Below are 24,306 nucleotides of genomic sequence, written 5' to 3'. Positions count from 1 at the left end.
CACACACACCGACTGTCAAAGTGGGAGAGACTGGTGCCAGCTGGCCGTCTCTCTGGCGTTGTGTAGAAGTATTTGCCCGCCTCGAATAATGTTCCTCTCCGGCTAAAATTGTGTTGTTTCCCGCAGCATCACCTCCGCGATTGGGGATATGTTTATGCGTAGCAATGCTAACTGCTAGGGGTTGGGGTTAGGGGTGAGGAAGGGTGCACATTACATCCCCTCCCCGCGAGCTGACACCGGCACTGGGCCTGGGGGGGCAAGCCCGGCCGCTCACAAGCCGTCTCTTCCTGCAGCTCCATGAGCTGCAAAGGCTCGGATTGTCCGGGCTCCGGAGCCGGTCAACCTGATTTGAGTGCTGCTGGGAGCCCACCGGAGGCAGAGCCTCTGCTGGGTCGCAGCTGAGCGGTACAGCCAGTTTACGATCTGTATTTTCTAAACATCAGACTAGAAAGCTGTTTGTTGGCTCAGACTCAAAGAGGCAGATTTAGCTGGAGCAGAAAGGTTTTGTTGCGCTGCCACTGGGGCCGGGATGAGACAACTGACGGATGATTTATATTGGTTTGGAATTTATTGCGTAATAAATCTTAGAGATAACCACGGCCAAATCAAACCCAATTTCAAGAATGTACAAAAACTTAAAAGACAGATATTTCGAATTTGGATGGAAACTGATTTCTAATTGTTTTTACATGTTTAATATTATGTACATAAGACTCTAAATTACATAGTTAGAAGGCTATTGTGGATTTGGGTTTCCAGAGGCTTTAAAGGATGTGTTCTTTGCTTCACTGTGGCTTCCCTCATCTTTCCTTTTTGGAAATTCGACTAGAACTCAACAGGATGGTAAAATGAAAACAGGTCAAACACAGAATTAAAGTGAATTACAATACACACTGTGGGTTTTTCTTTAAATGTATACATTTATTGTCATGATTGCATGAAAAACATACATTAAATGATAATTATTTAGCCTTTTGTATTTAATGACTGAATGTTTATCATGACCGAACTTTCCAGGTCTGGACCCAGGCAAAGCCATGTATTAATGAAAAACTGTCCAATCATAGATTGGGGCTTAATAGCACTGACAAGGATCAAAATGTCCTCATAAACTTTTGCGTATTTAGTGACATTATGTTGAATATACAGACCAGACCATGAAGAAATGTATACAGGTGTAGAGTGACTAATTAAGTGACTTCCTGTACAGGTACATGGTACCACTAAGGTAATGGGCATCCTGCTCTTTTTCATAGTTATTAAAAGGGTCTATGAAGTATTTGTCCATCTCTTTGGTGTCCACTGGAGTCCACAGTCCCTCCTCCTCCATCAGCTGCAGCTCTTTCTCCACAGACACCTTGTAGCTTTTGTCTGTCTCTGACGCTGTATCCACTCTGGACATGCAAATGTAACCTCCTGCAGAAAAATTCATTATCAGATTAATTGTCATTACAGATGTAGAGAAGAATATGTTTCATTATCCTCTCATAGCGTCTCCTCCTGTAAGATCCTTAGAGGTTAGAGTAGAGTAGAATAGAGAGAGGAGAGTAGTAAAGCTTGAATGTCTCCAAGGGGTCATTTTGTTTATAGACAAAAATCAATAATAACAAATACAGAAAAATCCAGCAGAGAAGAAAAACAACTATCAATACACAGGTAAATACCAATGTCACTGTTGTTACTGTCATTTGTCGCCAAGACGTCAGTACAAACATGATGTTTGAGACTGAATCGTGAGGGTTACCAACATATATGTAATATATAATAATAAACTTTATTTATTTTAACTTTTCATAACATGGGACAGATAGGGACATGGTTCTTTTTTTAAAATCATAAGTCAGGTCTGGGTGGGGCAAAAAAAAAAGACTTCAGATTTGGACTCATTAAGCTGGATGGAGGTGTTGTGACATCTGGCACTTAATATTTGAGAGACAAGCCATAACATGAGAGAGACTGTCAGGGTCACAACCAGTCAGCGGAACATAAAGTTGCGTGTCATCTGCATAACTGTGGAAATTAATATTATACCGACAGATTATCTGAAAAAGATGAAGCACATAAAAAGAAAACAGAAGAGGACCCATAACTGATCCCTGAGGAACACCACAAGAGAAGGGGGCTGGGAATGAGGAACATTTTCATGATTTTTAATTATTCGTATTAATATTCTTTCAGAGAATATGGAGCGAAACAAGGCAAGAGCACTGTTCTTAATCCCAACATAGTTTTCAAGGTGGTTTATAAGGATGCTGTGGTCTAGTGTATGAAATGCTGAACTTAGATCAAGCAGAATTATAACTGAGCAAGCTCTGGAGACAGTGGCAAGTGGTAACCTTAATAAAAATACTAAATCATCTGCATATAATAACACTTTGTGCTTCCTCTTTTCCAAACAGACACTTTTATACCATAAACTACAATACTCAGTGTCCATTTCAGTTTATGCTACCTCGGTAACACATGACCAGTGCTGGCAGGGTTCAAAATATCACATGCATATGCAGAGTAGTGCATGTAAAATTTGAGCTGTGCATGTAATTCTCAGCTCTACATGCACTGGTGCACGTAACTTGATATATCTGCCAAGTCATACACTGACCATAAAACTCATACAGTTGACACATGCTTTCTCATGCCATAGTCATGCACGCAGCATGTCCATTTGAAAAATGCATTTATCAGATAACGTCACAGAGTGAAAAGTGGACATTGACAGCGTACAGACAGATGAGACAGAGCAACACAGCACAACAGCAGCATCATGTAAGTTAGTTCAAAGTTGGATATTTGACAGACATTCACTCTGGACCCAGCGGCGTCTTCGTATCAGTTTCACCTAAAGTTGGCAGCAGGAGGACAGTTAGCTGATGATTTCTTATCCCCAATAACTTCAAGTGTCACATTTAGTTTCATTCATATTCACAAACAGCATTGAAGGCTGTTGTTATCAGTAACAACAGTCATAACTGAAGTTTAGATGTCAATATTTAAGTCAGTAATATTAACTAATTAATTCATTAGTATTAATATAAAAAAGAAGAAAAGAAAAGAAGGAAAGAAAAGAAAACACCAACACCTAATATGATGTTTAAAAATCAAAGCTGCTCAAAATGTTCCCAGGACCATTAAATTATTTGAAGTACTTTCAGTGTACATCACCGTAGTTTTGGTTGGATTCGGCCAAGGCTGTGGCAGAAATGCTGATAAAGAAGGAAAAATAGCTTAAACCAGAAAAAAAGTACTTTGAGCCCTGGTTGGTTACCTGGTTTGGCGGCTTGCCACATCTCCCTGATAACGCTGACTGGCACAGAACCATCACGTAAAGCCCCGGCGATGATAACAACATCAAAAGCACCTGAAACCAAAGAGAGGAGGTGTTATCTTATTTTATTTGTGAAGAGGTAGATCTCAGCTGCTGCAGGAAAAAAGACAACAAATGTAAATTTCTCAGAGTCAAACTCCATGTTGTCTGCAAGATAGTCACATGATTATCGCTTTTAGATTTGTTTAAGGCTGACCCTGATTATTCGACTATTGAATCTAAGCATTTGATTCATCTGCCATCTTATAGGCCTGTACATTTCACAGAGCCAAACTCTCTGCTTCATGCTATCCATAAGTCAGTCACATGACACTTTCGTCATCTGCAAGGCTCATTGTGGATTATCTCTTATCTTTTTGATTTATAAGAAAGTTCTGCAGCTTCTCTTTTCTGTGATTTCAAAGTAGATTTAAAGACGTTTATTCTGGATGGACATCAGAGATAATGATATTCTCATAAATTTTGGCTCTAATTCACCTCCTGCAGTCTCTTTGACTCTTCTCCAACTCTCTGACCCCTCCCTGTGGAGACTTTGGTCCTTTTTTTGTATTTGTCCTGCTGAAAGGCCGTATCTATTACAGACCATAATGTTCAAATAAACACAAGAAGTTTGTGCTCTAGAGAAAGGATCAACACTCAGTGAAAAACCTAAGCCCTATGATAAGCTAATATGGCAAGGCTTAACTATACAAACCAATGAGCAGTGATAACTAGCATGTCTTTGGGGTCATCGGATGGTTATCTGATCATGTCACCATGGTTATAATGTCCTAACTGATGAGTTAAATTAAGGAGGAGCTCAGTGCAGAGTCATTCCCCACCCCTTCCTGTGATGTTCATCCTGTCTAAAGTTTCAACTCTATTCAGCATTGATATGAGTAATCAGAGTGTATGCAGTGTGAGTGTCGTGTACCAGTCTGTGTAGGCAGTGGTTCTGGTCCCAGTATGGCCAGTTTGAGGTCCTGATAGAGGCCAGTCTTTGCAGCTAGTTCCAGCATGCTATTACTGCAGTCCACTCCAACAAAATGCTTGAAGCCCAGTTCAACCATCTATAAACACAAGAAGAAGATGGCTGGCAGTTTTATGACAGTCTGCTGTATGAAGGGTTGTTGTGAAAAAGTCAGAAGATGTGTTGAAGTTATGTGCAGTGCACAATAAAGACCGAATCGAATGTAATGTTGGTGACGATGATGGATCAACAACTAAAAACAAGTAAGGTATGAAATAAAACATTGACAGTAAGGCATCATCTTATTAACACCTGCTACGACCGGGTAATACAGTGAGTATTCTTCCAAGGTTCAAAATAAATAATCAGAAATGCTAACTGTACAAATAATGAAAAATTAAAGGAAGGGAAAGGGAAAAGAAAAAAAGCACATGACAATTTTGCATTCAAGAGATAAAGACAAGTAGACGTCTGTAGCCTTCTCCTCCTCTAGAAATGTCATTAAACGATCACATACTTACCAAAAGTAGAATATTTACCCTTAATTGTAAAGGTAAGTTTTTCTAGGGCAACAGAGTGTGACAGTCCAGTAAGCTAGGTTTGTAAACTTGGTCTCATAATGGATTTCCAGAATCTGGCTGTAGTGCTTGCTTGTAGTAACCTGACATCTACGACATGTGAAGGATGTCCAAAACCTCTATCCAGAATACCTGGATGTTTGGGCAGTCCCATAAGCAAGGAAATAGTGTGCCCTGTATTACACATGTATTACATATATCAGGGGTATTGGGATTACATTTATTTAACATTATTGGAGTTACATATATTCACATTATCCACTTATATTGGAGTAATTTAAAATGCTATTTAAGTCCTCATACCATGCAAGTCTTTTCATTTCTGAGGAGATCTGGGAGCCGTCCATGATTGTTTTGTAGAATCCTGAAATCAGGCCCCTCTTTGAGTTGTGTTTTACAGCTATTTCTTCCACAAAGGAGAGAGTGGGTAAGGATACGGTTTTCTGCATCTTAGATATGTAGCTGCTAATCTGCAGATATTTCAAAAAATGTTTTTGCTCGATGTCAAACTTCTGTTTCAAATCTTCAAAGGACAGGAGAGTGCCATTGTCAAATAAATCTGCTATTTTACCAAGGCCTTAATCATCCCAGATTTTGAAGCCCATATCATTCTTACCTGTCATAGTCTGCTCTGCTGCTCTCCTGTTGCTGTGGGAGTTTCCACTCACCCTGTCTCCGTCTCTCTCACCACCTCGACACACCTTCTCATCAGCAGTATCATTCACACCTGTTGCTCATTCTCATCACCAAGCCAGTATATAAGCAGCCCTGGCTCCCTCACCTATGCCAAATTGTCTTCGTGTTCTGGCTGACTCTCCAGTACTCATCGACTTTCTGGTTTTTGGCTCGGCTTGATTCTGACAACCTCTCCTCATCTCTGCCCTGTTAAACGCAACAGCATTCTGTCCCTGGCTTCGAGTTTTGCCTATGCGTTTCTCAGTTCTCATCTGCCTGTGGCTGTGTGGCGTTATGAATTGGGTGGTAGAGGAGATGCATTGTGTTAATTGATTTTACTTTGATGTGAAAAGTTTTTGGCTCACCAGTTTAGCGACCAGTCCAGACCCACAGGCGATGTCCAGAACCTGAGCCTCCTCACGACTCCCAGGGAAGTTGGCGTTCAGGAAATCTACCGCCAGATTTGGCTCTCTGTAGTTAAGCGTCTTCACATCCTGTTGATGTAACGGGTTTAAACATTTTATAGTGTGACAAATGTAACTAATTACATGTACAGCACATAATTTATGTTGAAACTGTTGTTAAACTAAACATGAGATGTTATTTTATTTAGACATGTCAAAAAATAATATGAAAGATTTATAGCTTTTACTCAGGATAAAAAAAAAAAAAAAACTATCAGCGTGTCACCGGTAAATGAAATACCATTCTGATTTAATTTTCTAGTGATACAGTCAGCTTATAATACATTGATTATGTTCACACAATATTCATCTCAGTACATTCAACTCACTGTTTTTCAGTCAGGATCACTTCAGACAAAGGAAACTTTACTTCCATTTGCAGTATTATTTTTGGCGGTATGGCTCTCTATGAGATTCGCCAAATGGTTGCATAGAAAGAAGGTACCTGGTCGTACGTCTCTGCCCAGTTGTCAAAGAACTTTGCCATCTGCTGTGGATTGAAGCCTTTTCTGGACTGAAGGAGAGTCCTCACATCCTCCACAGTTCTGCTGCAGTCTGACATGATGAGGAGACCACTTCAAACCTGCCAGAGAGGAGACACATGCTCTTAACGTGACAGATGTTGACATGTAGAGTCGACAACACAGCTTCTCCCTGCAATCTAACCTGTTCACTGAAATTAGATATGTTTCCTGAGTTCAGGCTTCAGGGCAGTGGTGTTCACAGAAATGTTTCTGAGTGTTGGTCAGATGGGGTCACTGAAAACCTTGGGCTGGCACACCAAAACCAAAGGTTGTAAATAAATTTGAGGAATTCTGTTACACTGTTGTAGTATATGTGCTAGTTGAAAACTGTGAGTATGAGAGTGAAGGAATCGCATACTGATATACTTTGGTTTCTTATTTTACAGGTAATCTTACTAATAATCTGATGTGCATAGACTAACACCAGTACAGTTAATGTTTTGAGTTTCATAACAGTTGTTGGGATTCAAAAGATTATTTGTCATTTGGTAAAATCTAAACTGGACATTTAAAGGCTTCCTTCTCTGCATGCTCGTTGTTCTCCAAACAAAGACAACTATTTGACACTCATCTCCACAGGAGGTCATCTCACAGCTAAGTTCTGCTCCTTTGAAACAGTCTGCTCTCTTACTTGGGAACTGCAGAGAAGCCCACACCTCTTTCCGGCCGGGCCTGGACCAGCCCAGATGCTCAGACCCTTGCTCCTTGCCCTGAACCATCAAAGGTGGGGCAGCTGAACACAGACTCTCTAACCTGAACCATAAAGTTAGAGGTGCAAACACAAGGTTTGCAACTAGCTTTCCAGCAACAAGGAACTTAGTGAGTTAGCACTCAGCATCTAATTCTGCAAGGACCCCGAGCGACTGGCTTCCACCTCTAAATCCCTACACATTCCTGTTTTAATGTGTTAAGTATCTGTACATGTTAGTGATTCATTGTCCCCAGGTTTATATTTTGCAGAAGAAACAGATGTTAACCAGTGGTGCGAGGTAATTACACCAGGATGCAGTGCACGCTATTATGTTACTAGTTATGAAACACACACACTCACACAGCTCAGCTTATCAGTTTCGAACATAGACTGCATGGTTAAGACGGACAGCATGACAGCTCCCCAAAAGTGAATGCAAAACACCCCAATCGCCCCTAGTGGCTATGTGCAGTATAGGCCATAAACCCTGCCCCCTCCATGTTAACAGGTGCGACATGGGCTGAATAAAAAATCAAAGTACACATGAAATAAATTTTTTCAAAAGATGTTTGTTGTCATTTTAGTTAGTTCTTATCACACTGATGTTTGTTCAAGTGTTTGTTTTTCTGATAAGTTAGGTCTTAATTAGTTATTCATTGTTATAAAAACAGAGGTTGATGTTGATGTCAAGATTTACAGCTGTGTGTGTCGATCAGTGTGGTCGTGATAAATTGCACTGCTCGTGATTGGTCATAAGAGTGCATGGGGGGAACTCGATCCTACAGAGATACTCTATGACAGAAGATAACCCACTACAAGCTGTGTCAGTGCTAGAAAATGGTTTACTTTTCTGGTCTCTGAGTGGGCGTGGGCATCTCTCCCTGAACAGTAACATGTAGCAAATGTGATGTTAATACAAGAGAGACACAAACTGTGACCTCACCAACACATTTCAATGATATGAACCATTTGACCATTTTTTACTTTTTATATTTCATCATTTTTCAATGAATCATAACTCTTAGAAAAAAACGTGATTTCAGTAATAACCATCAGAATCTGCATCTGGAAACCAAATTTGAGAATAATCATTTGAACAAATATTTAAAATACTATTAATAATAATTGTAAATGTTAGAGTTGATACCATCAGCTGGTAGTCTCGCTCACCAGACCTTTCTCAAGAAAAGAAAGGTCTTGCTGCACCGACTCTCACTTTAAGATTGGAGAAAAAAAACGCCCCAGCTTTTTTTTTATTTCTTTCAACCAATCACAATTGTTCTGGGTGGTGCCACAGCAAGGGTGCGCTTGCAAAAATACTGCCTGGGGGAAACAGGTTTTAGTGTAACACGGCCACAAAAATATCGCCTACGGGATGTGAACCATGGCAGAAAAATGGCTACATCCCCGCAAGATCAAACACCGCAAAAGTTAGTAAAGGACGTGTTGAAAACTGCAACCGGAGGTGGTAGGGCGGGACTTCAGCGGGTGGCTCGTTCCGCCCAATGAGAGGCTGATCTATGCAGCGAACTTCTGCCTACTCAGACTAATCAGCTGGTGAATAATTTCACATTAAATTAATTGGCAACAATGTTGATGAATGATTCATTCATCAAAATAAGTAAACTGAATCTTTTTGAGTTTTGACTGTTAGTCTAATAAAAAAAAAAAACCCCGATATAAACCAACAATATAATGCTGAGACAAAAGTTGCAGCTCTAAAACAGCCTGACTGTGATGAAGTATGAAAACAGTTTGTACTCACCTGTATGAATGGTTTCAGGTAGAGAAGCAGATGTGAGAGAGAGAGCAGTGATGATGACAGGAGATATATGTGGACCAGAGGTGAGCTGGTCGGTCCTGATTGGCTGGCTGAACCTGCTTCAGGGGCTTCATGTCACAGAAGAGGCCACTTCAAGGACGACTCCAGGGGTTTCAGTCACTTCATGTCTCTGTTACAGGTCTTGTAGTGGAGTGCTTTCACTCCATAGGTGGAACTGGTTGAGGAATGTTTAGGTTGCACTTGCCCTGGGGTGTCAGTCAGAACACACAGACAGGAGACAGCATATAGGTTTAACTGTTTAGTGACTAGTATAGTCATCCTTGATACAGCACCGCGGTACAGTAAACCAAATTATGGCCTGCTGTTGTTGGTCTGGAGCAGTGGTGTGCAGCCACGCCATCCTCCATTCCCTCTTTGATTCCTAAACCAAACCACGTGCGTGTGTTGCACAAGGAAATAACCGTAAATACAAGGTGTTTTACCGACGTTGTAAGTTTATCCTGAAAAAGACAGTATACATCTAAAGAGCAGAAATGGCACATTGCCTGTGATACTGGAGGTGTGTTTTGAAAAGACACAATGTCTGCACCAGGCATAAACTGACATGGTGTCCTGGAGCATCAACAACAGGGTAGCCCAGTATGTAGACTTCAAAAGTCCACTGAATAAGCAGCAATGTGACGAGTTGGGAGTGAGAACATGTTGAAAACCTTTGGAAGGTCTGAAAAAGCTGAACCATAGACTTAAAAGGTGGAGACTGGTTTAAAGTTTGATTGAAGGTTGGAGAGTCTGCAGTCCTGTTGCATGTCGGCTGCTTGTTATCAATGATACCAGAAAGTGGGAAAACTGGTTTTATAGATAAACTGGACCTTCCCTCCCCTGAAGGTCTTCAACTCAGCACCTTATGTAACTCCTTTTTCCCCCTACACTCCCCGCAGCTACAAATATGGAGGCAGCTGAATATCAGCAAAGTTTCATTTATGTCAGTTTTCTTCTGTCATTATTGCCAGTGATGTGGTGGTTCACTTTTACACTTTTTCATCTGTGGCCTACAGTTAGGATTTAGCCTATAGCCTTTTTTATAATCCTTTGCTACACATCGGATGGTTCACACCTCCACGTTGGTCATTAAAACCTGATAATGGACACCTCATTGGGCATTTAATCATCTCCTTATAATGTTAACTGTGTTACCAAAGTATTTTAGTATGCAATTCAGCAGTCATTTTGACACTTTTCAACTAGCCCATGCACTATAACAGCACAGGCCTTAGCTATTCCTGAAATTCAGTTACAGCTGGCTGGTTTCAGCAAGGTGCCTGACACCTCCTTAGCACAACGACAGGCTTCCTGGCCCTGCAGAATCATCATGGATGCATCAGGCCCAGACAAGGCAGATGGCTCAACAGGCAGTTTGAGCAGACTCGCCCTATCTTCTGACTGCAGCATGGACTGTGACAGCCAGAGATGGCGTCTGGCTGCCCAAAAACTTACCATAGCACAGCCAGCCGCTTCACCCTGCGCTCTCATGAGCTTTGGAAGAAGTGAGGAGACATGTTGTAGTTCAGCTATCAGATCCCTACTACACCAGCATGCTGCCCCCTGACTAAGATTGGCAGGCTAAAGCTGCCATGCCTCAACCGTGCATAAACAGACAGCTGCAATACACAGATATTGCACCCCTGCCAACTGTTTCACTCCTTACTGTCAAAAGAAGAAACAGCATTTAGCTATCCTCAAGACTGACCCGCAAAGGCCAGCTCTCCAACCTAAACGAAGGTAAGTGGACAAAACGCTAAACTCCTCTCTCTTTTCTTCCTGCTCTCAAGTCGACTCCAACAGGTTGAAATCAAAGAATCAGTGGGTGCATGTGGAAGGTGGGGTTTTTATAGCGTGGCACATGCCGGCCACGTAAAGTGGTGTGTCTTAAAGATTATTTATTTTCCACGTCGACCACCCCCGATGAGGATAGTTCCCATAGTTACGATATAACTACTGGGTGGGGAGACAATCTGGATACAGTAGAGAACTGGTTTTACAGATAAACTGGACCTTCCCTCCCCTGAAAGTCTTCAACTCAGCACCTTATGTAACTCCTTTTTTTCTACTTTCCCTGCAGCTACAGATATGGTGGAAGTTGAATATCAGCAAAGTTTCCCTTTATGTTAATTGTCTTCTGTCTTTATCGCCAGTGATGTGGTAGTTCTCTTTTACACTTTTTCATCTGTGGCCTACAGTTAGGATTTAGCCTGTAATCGTTTTAATCTGGTTTTGCTGCTGAGTGAGTTTCACAGCCTGGAAATATCCTTCAAGCACATACTGTAGACCCTCCTGACTGCTTCGCTCTCAAATCAGTTTCTTGTGGTGGCATTTCTACAGCCTTCGCTGCAGATTGGACAGTTCATGCCTCCATGTTGGCCTTTATAAAGTGATAATGGACACCTCGTCAGGTGTTATCCTTTATCTGACTCACGTTTGAATTTTATTAAAGCTTAAAGTTACACATATTATATAAGTGTGTGGCCACTTTGAGTAACAGGCTGTTGCGAGGCATTGCTACGTTTTAGGAGCCAGATTCACCTTTCGCTCCTCCACAGCTCCAACCTCTTGTCCAAATATGGTCACTTCTTGCTCCAAAGAACTAAGATGGCGATGGACGAAATGCACAACTAGGGGCATCAAAATGGGAGTCCACAAACCAATGGGTGATGTCTCTGGGAGAGGAAGAGTGTCCATCTGTTGAATGGGCATGTACCTAAACTCAATTTTAAACTCTAACAGCAGTCTCAGCCATTCATTTCAATTGACTGGTAATTTTTAACCGCCACCACCAGGTCTTCCAAAGTTCAGAGAGAGGAAAGTACCTGAACCTGTCCAAACCCGACAGTCATTCTGTTTTGTTATGTCCGAAACCGAACTGAGCCCGACATTATTTAATTACTAAAGAGTTTGTGTCACACAGTTGTTATGGTTACAGGCTATTTAACCCGGTTACACCTTGTAAATGACCGTAAAAAGGCATTGATTTGTGCTATTCTGCTAGTAGATTGTTTAAACACATACACACACACACACACACACACACACACACACACACTACGCAGAGTCATCAGCAGTTAAAAATATAATAGCCGTTCTCACTCGAGCAGCTGAGTATGTGGGAGCCCGGCGGAGGTTTGCGAGCTTGGCTAGAGGGTGTTGAAGTGTGCGCAGCCCAGTTCTGTGCCCTGGCCTGTCAGGAGAACCACAAACTGACCGAACTGCTACAGAACTAGGCTACTGGCGCTGCCACAGACAGCTGACCCAGTCACACATGCAGCTACATACACAGTCCTCTGACTGCAAGAGCACCCAGAATCGTCTCTGGAGCTTCAGAGATGAACAGCAGAAACAGTCAATGTGTGTGTGTGTGTGTGTGTTCTGTTCAGGTGTTGTCATGTAAATAACAGTCCCCATGCAATAAACAGGACAGACAATAGGATTTTATTTATTTTTACACTACATTTTCACTGAAAGCTGACCGAATATAATTTGTACATTTTTGACCGAACCCAGCACGACCCATCTGGTACTGTCGGAACTCGTCAGACTCGGATCGGGTAGCCACCAGTGACAGACTGGCCATCTGGCATTTGGGTAAATGCAGCCGCCAGGCAAAAACATAAAATAAAATAAAATAAAATAAATAAATAAATAAATTAAATAAATAAATCTTCTCTTGGCGGCCCAAAAATTTTTTATCGGCCACAATATACATATAAGTAGTAGCCTAAATATAATTTTAAATAAATATGAGTGAAATGGTAATATAAAGTGTTTTTAGTTATCAAGCATTTTCTCGCGATCATTGAGTGATGACATCTGACATCTGACAAGTGACAAATGAATGATGGGTAATGCACTCAACGTCAATGACAGCATCACAACAAGAAAAGAAAATGGATCGAGGCACGAAAAGACGGGTGGAGAAGGGTGGAGCGGAGAAAAAGAGAGAGAAAAAAAGGAAAGCTATGCTCGCGGCGAGTGAAAAGTATGCGAAAATATCAGATTTATTTACCAAAAATGTTTACCCTGCGGCGACAGACCGAGCACCTCTGCAGCAAGTGCAGCTAGCAGTACGGCCTCTGCCTCAGAGAAGAGCAAACTTCTTCGCAGCCTGTTAACTACTTAAAGGTAGGCTGCGAAGGAGTTTGTCTTATGTCTTATAAGACATAATAATAATAATAATAATAATAATAATAATAATAATAATAATGATAACTTAATTTGTATAGCACCTTTCAAAGCGGAGTTACAATGTGCTTAATAATAAAAACAATTAGTACACAAAACAATAAAACATCAAATAATTTAAAAACAGTTACAATAATTAATTACCATCAATTAAGAGAAGACCATACGATAAATGTGCGTCTTAAGAAGAGATTTAAAAGAAGACACTGAGAGACACATATTTATTTTTATACTCTAGCTGTGCAGTGCTCTTGTCATGTTTTGCTGAAGCTATTGTAATATGCATTGTGGTTGGTGTAAGATTTATGTTTCTGTTGTTATTTGGTTGTGCTGTATTTTGTCCAAGAGGGGGCGCCTATGGTTAATGGTGGAAGTAGGCTAAGCCTTTAGGATGAAGTTGTGTGGAGTTTGATTTCAGATTTTCGTGTTTTGGTAGACATAGAGCTAGTATTATTAACTGAGGTTATTAGTCTGGCCTTTGAACGTGCCTGAATTTATGGGGGTTCTGCTGCTGCCTTATTATCTTGTGTGCTGTGCATTGTTGTCTACTGTACCAGTGCAATTGTAGTGAGTTGATTGTGTGGTGTGTGTTCTGAATTTCTGCATTCTTATCATATGGTTAGCTTTCCACATGCTCCCATGCAAGCCACAAATCAATCTTATCATTCATAATGACTGTGTCTGTATATCTCCTCTTCTATTGTGCATCAAGGCAGTGAGTGAGTGAGTTTCTATGGTAGCTGTGGAACAGTCTGTGTCTCTGTGGCGCTCTGAAATGTTCCGCCAATGGTGGTGTTTTTTATGTTAGTATGTGTAAAATCATCCATCATAGTACCTAGTAATATGTGGGAGGGGGGATATGAGACACCACGCCTAATCTTTCACAAATAAGGAACTGATGATCTAAAATGACGTAAAAATGCATATTTTTTTGTAAAATAATATGAAAATGTTTCACCCCTGGCTGGCCGATGCGCCGCCATGGGGCCTCTGTGTCAAAAATGCCAGGGCCTCTTTTTGGTCCCAGTCCGTCACTGGTAGCCACACTCTAGTTCAGATACAGATAGACAAAGTCATGGGACAGATATGACAACTAGATGAATTGAGCAACATTTTTCAGAGAGAAAACACAGAAATAAGGTGAAATACAATACACATTGTGGGTTTTTCTTTTTAATGTATACATTTACTATCATGATTGCATGAAAAACATACATTAAATAACAACTATTTAGCCTTTTGTATTTTATGACGTCACGTATCAATGAATGAGCCTGCCCATAAACAGACTGCTCAGGCCACCTTTGACCAGTCTGGCAGGCTCAGAGAGCTTTATCTGACCCGTCACTCGTCCTTTATCCTGAGTTTGAACTTTTACCATCTGGAAGACAATACAGAGTCCCCAAATGTAAACTGAATAGGTTTAAAAACTCCTTTGTGCCTATCTCAATTAATATCCTAAATTGTAAATGGCCTATTAGTTTGTTGATTTGTTGTGGAAGCAGGCAATGTGCACAGCACTTACATCAAAGACAAATTTCCCTATGGGGACAATAAAGTATATCGTATCATGTATCGTATTGTATCGTAGTTTGGGGCTTAATAGCACGGATCAAAGAGGATCAAAATGTCCTCATGAATTTTTGTGTATTTAGTGACATTCTGTTGAATATACAGATCGGATAGTGAGGGAATGTATACAGATGTAGAGTGACTAATTAAATGACCTCATGTACAGGTATATGGTCCCACCGACATATTGGTCACTCTGCTCATTGTCATAGTTATTAAAAGGGTCTATGTAGAATTTGTCCATCTCTTTGGTGTCCACTGGAGTCCACAGTCCCTCCTCCTCAATCAGCTGCAGCTCTTTCTCCAAAGACACCTTGTATGTTTGTTTAGGGTCTGACGCTGAATCCACTCTCGTCATGCAAATGTAACCTCCTGCAGGAAAATGAATCATCAAAATAATTATCATCACAGAAGTAGAGAAGAATAAGTTTCAACATAGCCGCAAATTCCGGGGTTCAAGCCAGCGTGAACATTTAAACTTGAAAGCTGGGAAGAATCAAGACCTTTGGCAGTTCAGGACACCTGTGTTAAGGATTACCAACAGGTTTTATGAGACGGATCATCAGACAGATCCTCGTTAATCCTCTACCAGGCCACACTCTTCTTTGGAAACTCTGTCACTTCCTATTGGTGAACTGCAGAGACATTTTGGGGACATGCTTCAATGGCTGAATTAAAAAGGTCCACAGAGTTTGGCGAAGTTTGAAAAAACCCTCATTGATTATTGCCAAATTTTGTGAAAGGCCATTGCACTTGTTTGGATCTTGTGGTGCCCCCTATTGACTGATTTTAAAATAAGTAAATACACGTGGGGTTCATAATTATCAATCAACATACCCTTTGTAATAATCGAACAATCAATTTCTGATTTATAATTTGATTTGTGTTATCGCATACCCATTTTTTTGTATTTATGGTGCCCCCTAGTGGTCAACATCAACAAACTTTTAGGATATGTTCCTGCTACCTCTTAAGACATTGCCTGCAAGTTTTGTGATGACTGGCCCAAACGTTGTGGAGTCATATGCTGAACCACACCCCATTTAAAGGTCATTGGTCAATATCTTCAAAAAGCAATGAGATATCAATAACAGTTCAAATGTTGGTTATAAAATTCTGAAAAAAATCTCATTTCAGGTATATTGTCAAATATTTTGGTGACATTTGGTTCAAAGTGAGATGAAATATAAAATGTTGTGCATACAGTACAAATTACAACAAGATAATGAATATCACTGTGAGCTAATGTTGAACCGATCTAAACACCATTTGAAGCATGTGACATCTAGTATCCCAAGAATGTCTCTGTCAGTGGTGGTCGTATTTAGATGAAGACTTTTGGAACTACGGATGTTAATCAATTTCGCATTTTCTTAAAAATATAGAGTGATGGACTGAATTGACTATAGGTTGCAGCATTTTGTCACAATTCAGTGGATGTGCTTAAAAAAACTCAGCTGTGTAGGACAAATATAATTTATAGTATGGAATGTGAAATGTCTTGAAATACAGATTTAATGTGATAAGCCACGTCCCCTTTAAGCAATAATTTTCAGATCTTGTGCATCAACTGAGACATGACATTTAGATGATACAAAGCAAGTTTCTTACAAATATCTCTGTCTGATTATGAGATATAAACATTGTGCATTGTTCGATTTGAATCAAACTTTTAGGGTATGATTCAGTTACTTATGTAAATATTTTCTCCCAGTTTTGTGATGAATAGCTCAACGATTAAGAAGTAACATCCATTAATGTGCTGAGCCACGCCCCCTCTGAAGTTCATTGGTCACTATCATCAAAACGCAATGACACGTCAGAAAGCTGTTGATAGCTTTGGAAGAGCTTCGTTCCATGATGATTCACAGGAAATTTGCTACAAATCAGACCTACGCCTTAGGAGGAGATTTCAAAGTTATGTTTTTCTGTAAAATTCAATATGGCGGACAATCTAGTCACGGTTCTTCAGGCTTCCGTAGAAACCATTCACCTGAACATGTGTACTGAATTTCAAGTCAATCTGACCTATGGTGCAAGGGTGGTGGCCTTTCAAAAAAAAAAAAAAAAAAATCTTTGAACCTTAATTATAGCCCCTCCATCTGGCCTATTGGCATTATGTATTTTGAGCACCATTTGCACACAACTTCCAATCACTGGTGAAAGTTTCATGTTTCTATGATGTACCATCTCACGGGAATTTGCAAAAACATTTCTGAATAATAATAATAAACATAATTATAATTATAATTATAATTATATGTATTTTGAGCCCTGGTTGGTTACCTGGTTTGGCGGCTTGGCACAGCTGCCTGACAGCGCTGGCCGGCACAGAACCATCACGTAAAGCACTGACGATGATAACAACATCAAACGCACCTGAAACCAAAGAGAGGAGGTGTTAGCTTATTGTATTTGTGAAGAGGTAGATCTCAGCTGCTGCAGGAAAAAAAGACAACAAATGGGCAATAAGCCTGTACATTTCACAGAATGAAAATCTCTGCGTCATGCTGTCCATAAGTCAGTCACATGACACTCTCGTCATCTGCCAGGCTCATTGTGGATTATCGCTTCTATTTCTCGTTCAATGATTTTTAGGAAAGTTCTGCAGCTTCTCTTTTCCATGATATCAAAGTAGATTTAAAGACGTTTATTCTGGATGGGCATCAGAGATAACTGGCTCTTCTCCAACTCTCTGACCCCTCCCTGTGGAGACTTTGGTCTGGTTTTTTTTTGTATTTGTCCTGCTGAAAGGCCATATCTATTACAGACCATAATATCTGATCATGTCACCATGGTTACAGTTACCTAACTGATGTATTAAATTAAGGAGGAGCTCAGTCTCCTGTGATGTTCATCCTGTCTAAAGTTTCAACTCTATTCAGCGTTGATATGAGTAATCAGAGTGTATGCAGTGTGAGTGTAGTGTACCAGTCTGTGTAGGCAGTGGTTCTGGTCCCAGTAAGGCCAGTTTGAGGTCCTGATAGAGGCCAGTCTTTGCAGCTAGTTCCAGCATGCTATTACTGCAGTCCACTCCAACAAAGTGCTTGAAGCCCAGTTCAGCCATCTATAAACACAAGAAGAAGACAGCTGGCAGTCTGTATGTATGAAGGGTTGTTGTGAAAAAGTCAGGAGACGTTTTGAGGTTATGTGCAGCGCACAACAATTCTTCCTTAAAAGTTTTTGGCTCACCAGTTTAGCGACCAGTCCAGACCCACAGGCGACATCCAGAACCTGGGCCTCCTCATGACTCCCAGGGAAGTTGGCATTCAGGAAATCTACCGCCAGATTTGGTTCCCTGTAGTTGAGTATCTTCACATCCTGTTGATATAACAGGTTTAAACATTTTATAGTGTGACAAATGTAACTAATTACATGTACATATTACTGGTTTAGAGTTGTAACAGTCAATTGAAGTCAACTGAAAATAAATCTGCAACCACTCTGATAAACGTTTAATTGTTTGTGACATTTTTGAGCAGCTTCTCCAAAGTGGGGATTAAATGTACAGACTTGTATGGTGGGATGTCTTTGAGCCAATCACACTGTTCAACATCATCTGAAGTGGACTTTAGTAAAAACACGGCCGTTGTTTTACAAGCATGGCTGACCGTGAGTCATGGAGGAAGAGCAAGGCGCATTTCAGTCTATTTATCAAATTGTTAAAGCACATAATTTATGTTGAAACTGTTGTTAAACTAAACATGAGATGTTATTTTATTTAGACATGTCAAAAAATAATATGAAAGATTTATAGCTTTTACTCAGGATAAAAAAATAAAAGTTTTGTTTGGGGGCGGCACGGTGGTATGGTGGTTAGCACTCTCGCCTCACAGCAAGAGGGTTGCCGGTTCGATCCCGGGCATGGGAGCCCTTCTGTGTGGAGTTTGCATGTTCTCCCCGTGTCAGCGTGGGTTCTCTCCGGGCGCTCCGGCTTCCTCCCACAGTCCAAAGACATGCAGATTGGGGACTAGGTTAATTGATAACTCTAAATTATCCGTAGGTGTGAAAGTGAGTGTGAATGGTTGTTTGTCTCTATGTGTCAGCCCTGTGATAGTCTGGCGACCTGTCCAGGGTGTACCCTGCCTCTCGCCCGATGTTAGCTGGGATAGGCTCCAGCCCCCCCGCGACCCTCAAGAGGATGAAGCAGTTAGAAGATGAATGAATGAATGAATGAAGTTTTGTTTGGTTTTATGAGCTTTTTCTGAGATTTGAAGTTTAAAAATGGTCAAACGCTGTGCATGGGGTACATGCAACTCTGACACAAGGTATCCTGAGAGGCTGGGCGACCAGGTGTGTTTTTTACACTTTAAACCACATCTCAACGAGAAAAGTGTCTCCTTTGGATAAAGTTGTGTGGTAACGTTAGACCACAACATCAACTCAACGAATAACAATGATGTCTACATCTGTTCTAAGGTAAGTCAACATTGTGTTTGAGGCAACATATTGTCACTTTGCTGGAAAGAAATATAAAGTTATCTTTAACATCTCTAGCTAACGTTAGCTAAAGTTAGCCTAACGTTAGCTCCTAGCTGCGTTGTTCATCATGTCACCTTGTTTGCTGGGAGTTCATTAGCCTATTTTGTTCTAGTTTTGTACTTTGGTGATGGTACATCATTGTTAGCTGTTGTCCAAAGGGCTCTAGTTAAGCTAACGTTAACTTCTGGAGCTTAGCTTCATTAACTTATCTGTAATGGCAGAGATAACAAAGGTTGGCAAGCGTTATGCTGAATGATTCAGTGTAAATACTGTAGCACCAAACTAACGGAGAGACACTCTTGGTAAAGATGGTAAAAGGCCGTTATCCTTTTCTCATATTCTGAGCCAAAAACCTTAACTTCAGTGGCACTTTAACTTGTTGTCTTTGATGGTGACGGCAACCAGATGCGGTTCACAAGCGTACACTGTGACCTGTGAATTTTGGCTTGTAATTTAAGCTTTTCATCGACCTTCTCAACAATAAAATGATGAATATATCCCTCCAATGCGTAGTTTAGGCCCTTTTGGTTACTTCTTAATGACATCTGATCGTTATGTCTCCAAAAATCATCAGTTGCCTCCTGCAAAATGCCGTGTACTGTGACACCTGCCATAGCGCCGGGCACTGAATGCTGATAGTTTGTCCAAGTGAGTGGAGGGGGCTGATCCATCAGTTGATTGTTCTGTTTGAGATCAGCTGATGTTGCTGGGATGTGAGCTGAGCTTGACATCGTGTCCTGACTGAACTATGGCTTTCCACCTGAGATTGACCTTTTTCCTATTTAGACCAGTGAGTTTTTGCATGTTGATTTGGTTACCTCTGTCTGTGCCGACTGCCTTTCGTGTGCTGACCCTGACTGCATTAAAAAACCCTAAAATGTGGATTTCTTTTCAGTCTTCATTTGTGAGTCCACCATTGTGTCTGATAAGACACCCACCATTACAAACATAATTAGGCTCTGAACGGGTGAAGAAAGGTGAGATCAGATCAGGTCAGGTAAGATAAGGTGCGGTACCTGCTGTTTTAAGGCGTCAGATATATTTTCATAGGCACATTTAATGCCTACAGAGAGTGTGTTTAATACTTAATCCATCAGACCCAAAGGAGGAAGAGTTTCTGCTCACTGACCTGTTCGTACGTCTCTGCCCAGTTGTCAAAGAACTTCATCATCTGCTGTGGATTGAAGCCTTTTCTGGACTGAATAAGGCTCCTCACATCCTCCACAGTTCTGCTGCAGTCTGACATGATGAGGAGACGACTTCAAACCTGCCAGAGAGTAGACACATGTTCTTAACGTGACATACAGTATGTTGACATGTAGAGTCGACAACACAGGAATGGAGAACACAATCCGTCTCCCTGCAACCTGTTCTCTGAGTTCACAATCTGCATAGACTAACACCAGTACAGTTAACGTTTTGAGTTCCATAACAGTCCTGTTTTAATGTGTTAAGTATCTGTACATGTTAACGATTCATTGTCCCCAGGTTTATATTTTGCAGAAGAAACAGATGTTAACCAGTGGTGCGAGGTAATTACACCAGGACGCAGTGCACGTTATTATGTTACTAGTTATGAAACACACACACTCACACAGCTCAGCTTATCAGTTTCGAACACAGACTGCATGGTTAAGATGGACAGCATGACAGCTCCTCAGAAGTGAATGCAAAACACCCCGATCGCCCCCTGGTGGCTATGTGCAGTATAGGTTTTGGTTTTTCTGATAAGTTAGGTCTTAATTAGTTATTTGTTGCTATAAAAACGGAGGTTGATGTTGATGTCAAGATTTACAGCTGTGTGTGTCGATCAGTGTGGTCGTGATAAATTGCACTGCTTGTGATTGGTCATACGAGTGCATGGGGGGAACTCGATCCCACAGAGATACTCTATGACAGAAGATAACCCACTACGAGCTGTGTCAGTGGTAGAAAATGGTTTACTTTTCTGGTCTCTGAGTGGGCGTAGTCGTCTCTCCCTGAACAATAACATGTAACAAATGTGATGTTAACACAAGAGAGACACAAACTGTGACCTCACCAACACATTTCAATGATTTGGACCATTTGACCCTTTTTTTTACCACTACTGGATCAATGACTTTTTGACAGACCACCCCCAGAGGGTCAGAGTGAGACCCCATGTCTCCCCAGCCATCAGCCTCAGCACCGGCTCCCCTCAGGGCTGTGTGCTGAGCCCCTTATTATACACACTCTACACACACGACTGTACCGCCATACACCCCAGCGACAGCATTATAAAGTTTGCTGATGATACCACCATGGTGGGGCTCATTTGAGGAGAGGACGAGTCTGCATACCGGGATGAGGTGGAGCAGCTGTCTGTATGGTGCAAAGCAAACAACCTAATCCTCAACACTAACAAGACAAAAGAAATCGTGATAGACTTAAGGAGGAAGACAACACACATCCAGCCCTTGTTCATTGACGAGGAGTGTGTGGAGAGGGTCCCCAACATCCGGTACCTGGGCGTGTACATAGTGGACGACCTGACCTGGAGCACCAACACCAGAGCCACCATCAAAAAGGCACAGCAGAGACTCTTTTATCTGAGGATTCTGAAAAACAATGTCCTCAATCAGAAACTGCTTGTATCCTTCTACAAATGCTCCATTCAGAGCATTCTTACATACTGCATCGGCATGTGGTTTTCCAGCTGCACAGCAGCAGACAGAAAAGCCCTGCAGAGAGTCGTCGCCTCAGCCCAGAGGATCATTGGTTGCAACCTTCCTTCCCTGCAGTCACTGCACAGCTCTCACTGCCTCAGGAAGGCTCAACACATCCTCAGGGATTCAACCCACCCTGGAAACGCACTTTTTGAACTGCTGCCCTCTGGCAGACGGTTCAGGACTCTGAGGTCAAGAACAAATAGACTGAGAAACAGCTTTTATGTAAGAGCCATAACTGCACTAAACACAGCTTGATTGACCAGCTCACTGTAACACATAACACAAATTACAAATGTGCAATAATAGAGTTGTTTTTATTTATTGAATGTGAATATGGTGTGCTTGTTGATAGTGTTTTTTTCTCTCTTTCTTATTTATCACATAGATACATTTTTTTTACCTGTGAATGATTCATTCATCAAAACAAGTAAACTGAATCTTTTTGAGTTTTGACTGTTAGTCTAATAAAAAAAAAAACCCCGATATAAACCAACAATATAATGCTGAGACAAAAGTTGCAGCTCTAAAACAGCCTGACTGTGATGAAGTATGAAAACAGTTTGTACTCACCTGTATGAATGGTTTCAGGTAGAGAAGCAGATGTGAGAGAGAGAGCAGTGATGATGACGGGAGATATATGTGGACCAGAGGTGAGCTGGTCGGTCCTGATTGGCTGGCTGAACCTGCTTCAGGGGCTTCATGTCACAGAAGAGGCCACTTCAAGGACGACTCCAGGGGTTTCAGTCACTTCATGTCTCTGTTACAGGTCTTGTAGTGGAGTGCTTTCACTCCATAGGTGGAACTGGTTGAGGAATGTTTAGGTTGCACTTGCCCTGGGGTGTCAGTCAGAACACACAGACAGGAGACAGCATATAGGTTTAACTGTTTAGTGACTAGTATAGTCATCCTTGATACAGCACAGCTGTACAGTAAACCAAATTATGGCCTGCTGTTGTTGGTCTGGAGCAGTGGTGTGCAGCCACGCCATCCTCCATTCCCTCTTTGATTCCTAAACCAAACCACATGCGTGTGTTGCACGAGGAAATAACCGTAAATACGAGGTGTTTTACCGACGTTGTAAGTTTATCCTGAAAAAGACAGTATACATCCAAAGAGCAGAAATGGCACATTGCCTGTGATACTGGAGGTGTGTTTTTAAAAGACACAATGTGTGCACCAGGCATAAACTGACATGGTGTCCTGGAGCATCAACAACAGGGTAGCCCAGTATGTAGACTTCAAAAGTCCACTGAATAAGCAGCAATGTGACGAGTTGGGAGTGAGAACATGTTGAAAACCTTTGGAAGGTCTGAAAAAGCTGGACCATAGACTTAAAGTAGGGTACACAAAATTAGAGTAGTTACTGAGGAACTGATGGGGAACTAATGAGTAGTTACTGAGGAACTAAGGTACACAGAATTAGAGCAGTTACTGAGGAACTAAGGTACACAGAATTAGAGCAGTTACTGAGGAACTAATGATGAACTAACTATTACTTAATCATTACCTACCCTTTTTGTGTACCCTAAAGTAAAGTAAGACATCAAAATGAGTAGGTAATGAGTACTGAATCATTACCTACTCATTCACTGTACTGAGGAAGTAACTAGTGATTAACTGCTCTATGAAATTTGATAATGAGTTAATGAAGAATTGACCATTAACTAATAGTTAGTTCTTCATTAGTTCCTCAGTAACTACTCTAATTTTGTGTAACTTAGTTCCTCAGTAACTACTCATTAGTTCCTCATTAGTTCCCCAGTAACTACTTTAATTTTGTGTATCTTAGTTCCTCAGTACCTACTCATGTGTTCCTCATTAGTTCCTCATTCGTTCCTCATTCGTTCCTCATTCGTTCCTCAGTAACTACTCTAATTTTGTGTACCTTAGTTCCTCAGTAACTTCTCATTTGTTCCTCATTAGTTCCTCATTCGTTCTTCATTAGTTCCTCATTAGTTCCCCAGTAACTACTCATTTGTTCCTCATTAGTTCCTCATTAGTTCCCCAGTAACTACTCATTCATTCCTCATTAGTTCCCCATTAGTTCCCCAGTAACTACTCATTCGTTCCTCATTCGTTCCTCATTCGTTCCTCAGTAACTACTCTAATTTTGTCTACCTTAGTTCCTCAGTAACTTCTCATTTGTTCCTCATTAGTTCCTCATTCGTTCCTCATTAGTTCCCCATTAGTTCCCCAGTAACTACTCATTCGTTCCGCATTAGTTCCTCATTAGTTCCCCAGTAACTACTCATTCATTCCTTGATTAGTTCCTCATTCGTTCCTCATTAGTTCCTCAGTAACTACTCTAATTTTGTGTACATTAGTTCCTCAGTAACTACT

At 41.1% G+C, this 24,306-nt stretch overlaps 3 protein-coding genes across 4 annotated transcripts in view; 1 reads left to right on the top strand and 2 right to left on the bottom strand.

The window, feature by feature from the left end:
- Positions 1–975: 975 nt before the first annotated feature.
- LOC125892626 (methyltransferase-like protein 27) lies at positions 976–22,685 on the bottom strand. 2 transcript variants are annotated; one of them, XM_049582670.1, is made up of 7 exons: positions 10,484–10,558; positions 8,972–9,234; positions 6,437–6,574; positions 5,893–6,021; positions 4,239–4,374; positions 3,266–3,358; positions 976–1,416 (listed from the first exon to the last, which is right to left on the bottom strand). In XM_049582670.1, the coding sequence occupies exons 3-7, from the start codon at positions 6,551–6,553 to the stop codon at positions 1,187–1,189; spliced, it is 705 nt and encodes a 234-aa protein (XP_049438627.1). In that variant the 5' UTR covers positions 6,554–6,574; positions 8,972–9,234; positions 10,484–10,558; the 3' UTR covers positions 976–1,186. The 2 variants fall into 2 exon arrangements, with proteins under 2 accessions (XP_049438627.1, XP_049438628.1); XM_049582671.1 differs by lacking the exons at positions 8,972–9,234; positions 10,484–10,558 and adding an exon at positions 22,537–22,685.
- LOC125892624 (methyltransferase-like protein 27) overlaps positions 10,672–24,306 on the top strand; it is a 58,144-nt gene continuing 44,509 nt past the window's right edge. Inside the window, exon 1 of the mRNA XM_049582667.1 lies at positions 10,672–10,768. The gene's annotated coding sequence lies outside the window, so the exon portion shown is untranslated. The remainder of the gene's footprint in view (positions 10,769–24,306) is intronic.
- Positions 13,205–20,700, bottom strand: LOC125892625 (methyltransferase-like protein 27). Its single transcript, XM_049582669.1, has 5 exons — positions 20,406–20,700; positions 17,987–18,115; positions 17,726–17,861; positions 17,081–17,173; positions 13,205–15,166 (listed from the first exon to the last, which is right to left on the bottom strand). Exons 1-5 carry the CDS (start codon positions 20,520–20,522, stop codon positions 14,937–14,939), a joined length of 705 nt encoding a protein of 234 aa, XP_049438626.1. The 5' UTR covers positions 20,523–20,700; the 3' UTR covers positions 13,205–14,936.

Source organism: Epinephelus fuscoguttatus, linkage group LG8 (genome assembly GCF_011397635.1).
Source record: "Epinephelus fuscoguttatus linkage group LG8, E.fuscoguttatus.final_Chr_v1".
Classification (NCBI taxonomy): domain Eukaryota; kingdom Metazoa; phylum Chordata; class Actinopteri; order Perciformes; family Serranidae; genus Epinephelus; species Epinephelus fuscoguttatus.
This window is presented reverse-complemented; position numbering and strand designations above follow the sequence as displayed.